Here is an 8,452-nt window from a genome sequence, read left to right as displayed (position 1 = left end):
GTGAGAAGCAGAAGAAAAAGAAGAAGATGACGAGGGTGGGAGGGCCGTGCTCCACAACGGCTTCTCTCCTCCCCCAATATATGTGTGTGCTTCTCCTTTTACTAGAGTCCGTCTTTTTCGTTGTCGCCGACGTCCCCGCCTTTTTCCGGAATACGAAAGTAGGTCTAGTTAATGGTTAACCACCTCTTTTTTCTTCTGGGGGAGAGAGGAGAGAAGGCTTTTTCTTTAATTGCTCTTTGCAACTTTTCCAACTTCTGAGACGCAACTTGCCTTTTTTAGAAAATGATATGGCTTAAGACTATATTCTTGGCATCTCTGTCATAGCTCGTAACGTTGAGAGTCACGTCCAGGAAGAGTAAAGATAATTAAGAACTGAAATAGACACTTGAAAAAATGAGTGATAATTAGCTACGACCCTATTTCTTGTGTTATGATCTCTTTTAATTTGGCACCACGAAATATATGCTATCTCTTTTCTTCATGTTTCTTATTCTCGTTTATCTTTTCCCCATAAACATTTTGAGAGTTAAATCTTTCAGAATAATGTCGTTCTCCGGCTTGCGTAAGCAATTCAACAAGGCCAATCAGTACCTATCGGAAACGATGGGTGCTGCGGAGCCAACAAAACTCGACGATGTATTCAATGATATGGAGAAAAACATTGATACAACATACAATTTGGTCACGGATCTCGTCGCTGGTACCAACGAATATCTTCAACCAAATCCTGCTACTCGTGCAAAAATGGCCACTCAAGTTGCTCTTTCGAAAGTGCGCGGAACCACAAAGACGTCCCCATATCCGCAAACGGAGGGAATGCTTGCTGACGTCATGCAAAAGTATGGGCAACAATTGGGCGAAAATAGCGATTTGGGAAAGGTTCGTCATCACATCAAACCACATTTTTTCATGTTAAAAATAAGAGAAAACCATTTTTGGAGCCAGTAAAAAAGTAAATATTTGCACACTTTCAGGCATTGAACGATGCGGCGGAAGGATACCGACAGATGGCTGACATCAAGTATCAAATGGAGGATAATGTCAAACAGAATTTTCTGGACCCTTTGATGCATTTGCAGAATAATGAGTTGAAGGATGTGAACGTAAGTTTTTTTTCATTCAGAAAATATTTTTAATTGTACCGTAAATGGCAATATCAAATATTGAAAACCTGAAACTATCGAAACATTCCGTTTTAGACTATTCGGTCGATTGAAAAATAACTTAATTTTCAGCACCATCGTACAAAACTGAAGGGTCGCCGACTTGACTACGACTGTAAGAAACGTCAACAACGACGAGACGATGAAATGATTCAGGCCGAAGAAAAACTGGAAGAATCGAAACGTCTCGCCGAAATGTCAATGTTCAATGTGCTCAGCAATGATGTAAGCAACTAATCCCTGTCTTCTCATAACTCATTTTTCATTTTCTAGGTCGAACAAATCTCCCAACTACGTGCACTCATCGAAGCGCAACTCGATTTTCATCGACAGACTGCACAATGTCTTGAAAATCTGCAACAACAACTCGGTCACCGTATCAAAGATGCTGGTTCACGGCCCAGAGAGGAGCACGTGCCGTTGCCAGTGCTGGGAAATGAGAGTAGAACTCCAAGATCGAGGTTAGTAGCATGATGGCTTCGGAAATTAAATTAGTAGTTGTGGCGTAGATGACTATGTTTGGCGTATTCCTGATTCTCGTCCCTATTTTCAAATTGTTCTTTTTGCTGATTCACTCTCTACCAAACATCGGTGTCATGCTTAAAACGTATCATTTTCTCTTCTGACCTCGCATAATTTTTATTCTGCAGATTTTGCATTATGCCTCCCTCTCCCTATATCTTTGCAGGTCCAAGCTCTTTGTAGCGCCGCGCATAAAATCGGGAGAGTATAGAGTGAGCAGTGAAGCATCATTCACGAGTATTAAAAACAGAGCAAGACGAGAGAAGAGATGAATATGTGTCCGCGAGAGCGGGTATGATTGATTACCTCGTTTTTCTGAAGAGGAAAAAGGACTTTGCTTTCCCTCGAATAGGAAGATGTGGACATGAAAAATAGAGAGTTTAATGAGCCTTTGACACGAAAACATGTTTGGAATGAGTGATCTATCGGGGAAAAGAGAACCGAGAATAGCCGGAAACTGACAGTATTATTGTTTTGTGTTGTTTTGTTTTGCATGCTGGAAGCCTCTTCCAAAACATCTCTTCAGTTTCAGATCTCCTGCTCCATCAGAGATGACTCACAATTCAGTTCCATCATCCGTAAGTTTCATCATCCAATCTTTGTTCCAAATATAGAACGTTTTCCCAGTTTAAGGTCGCTCAAAACGGAGGAGGAATGCCTCAGGCGCCACCAGCCTATCAGGGACCACCACCCGGCGGACTACCACCTCCACTGTCCCAACAACAGAAGCCACAATGCAGAGCGCTGTTCGATTTCGATGCCCAAAGTGAAGGAGAATTGGATTTCAAAGAAGGCACACTCATTGAGTTGGTCTCCCAAATCGACGAGAATTGGTATGAAGGACGTTTCAATGGAAAAACTGGACTGTTTCCTGTCACATATGTGCAGGTGTTGGTGCCTCTTAAATAATTCATTGTGTTATATTTCTCCTATTTCTTCTGTGTCTTTGTCTGCTGTTTTATTGCCAATCGCCCCCATCACAAGCCATGCATCCCAATTCTTTGCCCCCGTTTTCTTCAAAATCTCACTTTCTCTTAGGAAATTGAAAAGTACCAGAAAGAGGTCTACCGAAAAAGGTTCCGAGGTTTTATGGTCTCTATGAGACTCCCTTTCCTGATACAGACCGGGAAAAATGTGTTAACTTTTAGAACTAGCTTTATTTCTTTTTAGAAACTTCATAGAAATTTGTAGCCTGAACTGAAGATTTTCATATTTCCTTCCCCACTCTTTCAATCCCTCACCTTTTTCGTTGCCCTTCTCGTCAGGTCCCTGTGCCCAAATTCATGTATTTAAGAATATGCTTTACTAACTTCTATGTCTATAATCTCTACTTTCAAAAATTTCTTTGCTCCCGATGCGTTTTCCTCAAAAGCAATAATCTTTTACCAAAGTTTTTTCCTGTACTCTCTCTGCTCTCCCAATTAACACTACCAAAAGCCACTTTTGCATTTTTTCTTATACAATAGTATGTTAGATTTATATTAGCTTAATTTATTAGTAACTTATTTTTAAATCTACTTACCTTTATTGTATTGTATTTTCATTATGAAAACTTACTCACTGATTATGTATTAATGACACCAAAGACTCGATTCCTTTAGCCGAAAAGCGGTATGAGCAAACTATTGAGAAGTGCCATACCACTTTGTACAACCAAAGAGATCGAGAAACTGGAGAAGGAATAATAGAAAATAGAATCAGTTGAGGAATAAATAGAAGGAAGTCGTCTTGTGACTGTCATTTTCCTTTCCTCATCGACCATTTTTATACCACACAGGAGGAGATCAAAATCAGAAGAAGAGGGAAAGTAGGCGGTCCAGTCACCCCACCCCTTTCTCTCTTCATTTTCTTTCTTCTATGCCTTCTTCAAGTTGCAAGATGGACAATGGGCACCCCACTGGGCTGAAAGATCCGATTGCGCTGATTAACCGATGAAGGAAAATGAGATGAAAATGTTGGAAAAAGGAGAGAAAAGTGAAAACGAGAGACAGATCCGGTTGAATTGGAATGAGGCTTCTCTCCGGATTTTCGAGAGATGACAGTTCGAGATTTTAGATTTTCAAGATTCAGGTCGTCGCACTATTTCTATTTTGGTGAAAAGGAAATATCGAAAGTGCACTCGTTCTCGGAATATTTATTCAAAATAATTGGGAATTTCACTCAACAGTTGTGAATGAGAGTTTTTCAATTTTAGAAAATTTTCGTTTTTTGGGAGATCAGGGCTCTCAAAAAACTCCTAACTCTGGCAAGGCTGTCTCAAATACTTTGGATTTTCTGATTATTTACTGAGAAGGCAAATCTCATCAACTAAAATAAGACAACACCAAACTGGCAAAAGTGAACGATGGATAACTTTTACTGTATCCATTACTTTGGATTCTTCCCTCTTCGTCTCTAATGTTTTTCCAAAAATAGAAAATAGCAACAAAATCGAGAAGCCAAATCTACAGCATTTCTGAAAACTTCTCAATTCTAGAAATCTCAGAAAAAGCTGTTTTTTAAGTGATACGAATACTGAAATATTCAACGCGAGGAAATACCTTTTTTTCGAGTCGCTAAGCGACGAATTCTTGTCTAGAAAATAAAGCTCTTTGGGGAACAAAATTATAGGGTGTGAGAGAATTCGTATTCTTCTTCTTCCCTTTTCTGTTATTGTATTGACAGAAATGAATTAATATTTGTAGCTCTCCAGGGAAAATTCTTAATGAAGAAACTATACACTTCAGCTGTATTCAATGAGATTATGCTCCAAATTCCAGATTGTATTCGTATATTTACCATTTTGAAAGTTCGTTCAAATCACATGTTTTCACGCAAAAACACATGTTTGATTTTATCTCGAAAATGGTGTATTCGAGAGAAGGAAACAAGAAAAAAACTGGATCTGGAATTGACTATTCCAATGAAAAAGATTTGAATCATTTGATGTTTCAAGAATAGTTTCAAAGAACTTTTCCAATTCTAGAGCCATCTATAAATTTTATTTTCAGATGGAAAAAATTCGGTATTCCTTGAATTAGGATCATCTTTCATATGGATCAAAACAGTAAGACTCGGCTACTTTTCAGATTTTCAGATTCTCAGAATCCCTCTCTTGTTCAAATCTCCGTTCTAAACTAGAACCTGCCCGTTTTTTTTTCAAAAATCCAAAAAAAAAAAAAAGTTCTCCAGAAAACTGACGAAAAGAGTTGTTCAAAATGGCACATGGAAGCCAGTTATATGACTTATAGCCAGCTGAAAAATGAAAAGAAAACGAAGAGAAACGAGAGAAGAAAAGGAAGAAAAAGAATGCACCTGTTTTCACACTTTGTAATGTGAAGAAGAAAAAAAAGAGAAAAAGTTTGAATGGATTCTGGGACCACGACCAGAAATCATGAGAAAGAATATAGGAAAAGCAATAAAATGAAATGGAAAACGGGCTTTTGAGAAGTTCAAAGTTGAGCTGATCCTGGATTTCTCAACGGAATATCAAGAGAGATTTGGTGCGGTTTGGAAGTCAAACATCTCGATTTTTTTCACGAGTAAAGTGTTGAGTAATTTTTGAAGATCACAAGATGAATGAAGACGCATAGAGTTTCTCATTGGAAGTGGTGTTCTTTCTGAATGTAATTATCAAACGGATTATCAATACTTTATGAATAGTTTTAACGAATTCAAAAGTTAACAGGATTCCAATTTTGTAGTTGTAGCAGAACGGTTACACTCGAACTTCGTCGATTTGTGAAAAAAATAAAGTTTTAAGTCGAAACAGAAACTTCAGAAAATTGTTTAATGTTCATGATGAAGTTCTCGTAAAATCACATAATGGAGGTTTCAGAGAAACGAAATACTGGAAATGGGTGCAACAGATTCGAATCGAGAAAAACTTTATCACAAGTATAAAATCCATGAAGAATCAAAAATTACACCAGAATCAACTTCAATTCAGTCTATATCCATCAGAGAAAACAAATCAGTGTCAAGTTTCCATTCTGGATGTGTTTTTAAAAACTGAACAATATCTTCATTTCTTGGTCTCTCATTCGTTGGAATATTCTCATTTGTAACTCGATGAATCAATGGAATTCGTGCTTCCGGAGACATGTGCACTATTTTGCATACATAGTGAAGATTAAACCCCACGGTAAGTAAAAAATTAGTTTTTTGCTGTTCAGCTTCTACGTCAGCTTCTTCATTATAATCAGGTGGTTTGGGGAGTTTGGAGAGCATTGGAATGTCTGAAAACGGATTTGTTTTGATTAGAAAAAATCAGTTTAGTGAAATTTCAGAGATGGAAATGTAGAAAAAGTGAAAACTGAGATGAAAGGTTTCTGGCTCCTGGACGAACTGTCGAAGTTTCTCTTGGTTTATTTACGAAAGCAACATTTATTCAAGATTTTCCAGATAATAAGTATCAGCTTCCAACTGATTGGTTCACCTAATCCCTTATTTGTTCTGGTATCTGTGAAATAATGACGAAACGAATTTAATTTTAAATTTTTTATTGCAATCGTTATGATTGTTTTCTTAGAATTTAATAAATAATTCACAAAAAGAGAAAGAGAATATGGAAACTGGGGCTTTTCAAACAAGTTGAAGAGTTGGGGTTGGGGGGATTTCATCCAGAGATCACATAAATAAAACAAGAATGGATAGGAGTGGATAGTCAAGGAATACATATAAATCATCATGAAATCTCACATGTTTTTGTCTCTTTTTGTCTGTAAAATAGACAGAAAGAGAAATTGCCCGAAATAAGAGAGAGAGAGAGTTGAAGAAAGAATAGAGATATTTTGTATTGAGAATGGAAGAAAGAATGAGATGCACCAGTTTAGTTTTTTCTTTCGCATTTTGTAATGTGCAGTATCCCGGCCAGGTAGACATAACCCATTACAGTAATCGAAAAGAGTGCACACATAAATAAAATACATAGAAGTAACCGGATGTTTAGGAAGAGAAAAGGGATATATTTGGATAGGGGGAAGATTGGGAAATTATTGAATCAATATGATAAAATTGAGCAATTTTCAATACACAAGAGTTATGGGAACACGATATTAAACAGGTGAGGGAGAGGAGGAAACTACGGGTGTTTTGACTTTTTGGCAGCCGGTTGTTGACCGTCTTTCTTCTGAGACTGTTGCTGCTGTTGTTGAGCCTGTTGTTGAGCTGCAGCAGTCAGAAGAAGCAGAGTATTCGGATCCGAAACCATCATTTGTTGAAGAACTGCGGGATTCTGAAGTAATGCACTCAACAGAAGTGGATTGATGTCTTCTGCCGATCCAGATGATGATGATGACGTGGCTGCTTGAGCAGCGGCAGATGACGTAGATGGTGTGGAAGACGTGGCAGCAACTGATGTTGTGGCGGCGGTTGATGTGGAAGGAGTGGAGGCAACCGATTGGAACTTCTGGAAGGAAAAGAAGTGTGATTTATGTTTGAAAATGATTAAATCTTACCTGTTTCGATGTTGTCGGTGTACTTGGGACAGATGCTTGAGTCTGAGCAGCTTGAGCAGCAGCAATCATTGCAGCCATCGATGCAGCATTAGCAGTTGATGAAGAGGATGCGTTGGATTGCATACCGTATCCACCATACATTATTTGTTGAATGGCGGCTGCTTGTTGGTACTGTTGAAGGATTAATTGCATTTGCATCATCTCCAATTGCGACTTCGCCATGGCATCTTGTTGAGAAGCGGCTGCTTGAGCTGCTGCTTGAGCGGCGGCAGTGGCTGAAAATAAGGAAATTGTTCAGATTGTTCAAATTCAGAGATTCGATGAACTTACCACTTCTAGACTTGGCTGAACTCGTTGCTGCAGCACTCTGTTGTTGTTGTACTTGTTGTGCAGCAGCCAGAGCCATCAATTGGGCATTTGCAGCAGCAGCCGACGTGGATGGAGTCAATGAAGGAGCAGGTGTAGATGGAACAGAAGGTGTTTGAATCGTGGATTCTCCTCCAATACGGTCACTATGCTTCCCTCCAAGTGTCAAATGAGCAAGTAACGCACTTTGAGAGTGGACATTGTAATCTGGATTAGCATCCAACCAAGATGACAATTCAGTTGTTTTCGGCCATCTCGTTGCTGCCAATGGCTCACCAGTCTTTCGATTGAATACAGCAATCATATCTTCGAATTGGAGAGAATTTCCAACTTTGATGTTACACGTGGCAGATGCAGCCGGAGTCTGAGGCTCGGATTTCAGTTCGACTTTCGGTGTTGCTGGTTTGGGAGTGGCCACTGGAGTCGGTCGACTACTTGCTGCTTTAGCGGCGGCGACAGCAGCTCCAGATAAAGCTGCTCCTGATCCAGTACCAGTTCCAGTCATTTCATTGAATAGTGAAAGATCAATCGTCCACTCTGGATTCGACATTGCAAATACAGTGAGATCTCGGATTTGTGGACGTTTTGAATCGGGAAGTGGCTCTTTCGTTGACTTATGGATCATTGGAATCTTTGCATCCTTCGACATTGTATTCAGTTTCGCAAGTTCAGTCATTCCAACTCCAGCAATCTCCAGAATTCGAAGAATTAACAATTCCTCTTGACTCTTGACAACTTGTTGAGCTTGTGCTTGTTGCGCTGCCTGTTGAGCTGCCTGTTGTGCTTGTTGAGCCTGCTGAGCCTGTTGTTGTTGCTGTTGTTGTTGAGCAGCAGCGGCAGCAGCGGCTATCGCAGCTGCTTGGGCAGATGCTGCAGCAGTTGCAGAAGATGTGGATTCCTTTGGAGTTGCAGATGGTTTTGTCTTCTTTTGAGCAGACGGAGTGGATGTTCCAGTAGAAGATT

General features: G+C 39.4%; 1 protein-coding gene across 1 annotated transcript; it reads left to right on the top strand.

Moving 5' to 3' along the window:
- Nucleotides 1-543: 543 nt before the first annotated feature.
- On the top strand, nt 544-2,594 carry GCK72_001237 (uncharacterized protein; the record flags this gene model as incomplete). The annotated part of the gene is made up of 6 exons (XM_003111308.2): nt 544-879; nt 975-1,103; nt 1,236-1,388; nt 1,437-1,624; nt 2,218-2,263; nt 2,319-2,594. 6 exons carry the CDS (start codon nt 544-546, stop codon nt 2,592-2,594), a joined length of 1,128 nt encoding a protein of 375 aa, XP_003111356.2.
- Nucleotides 2,595-8,452: the final 5,858 nt, after the last annotated feature.

This window comes from Caenorhabditis remanei, chromosome I, assembly GCF_010183535.1.
Source record: "Caenorhabditis remanei strain PX506 chromosome I, whole genome shotgun sequence".
Classification (NCBI taxonomy): domain Eukaryota; kingdom Metazoa; phylum Nematoda; class Chromadorea; order Rhabditida; family Rhabditidae; genus Caenorhabditis; species Caenorhabditis remanei.
Note: the sequence above shows the minus strand (reverse complement) of the source record. Positions and strands in the feature narration are given on the sequence as shown.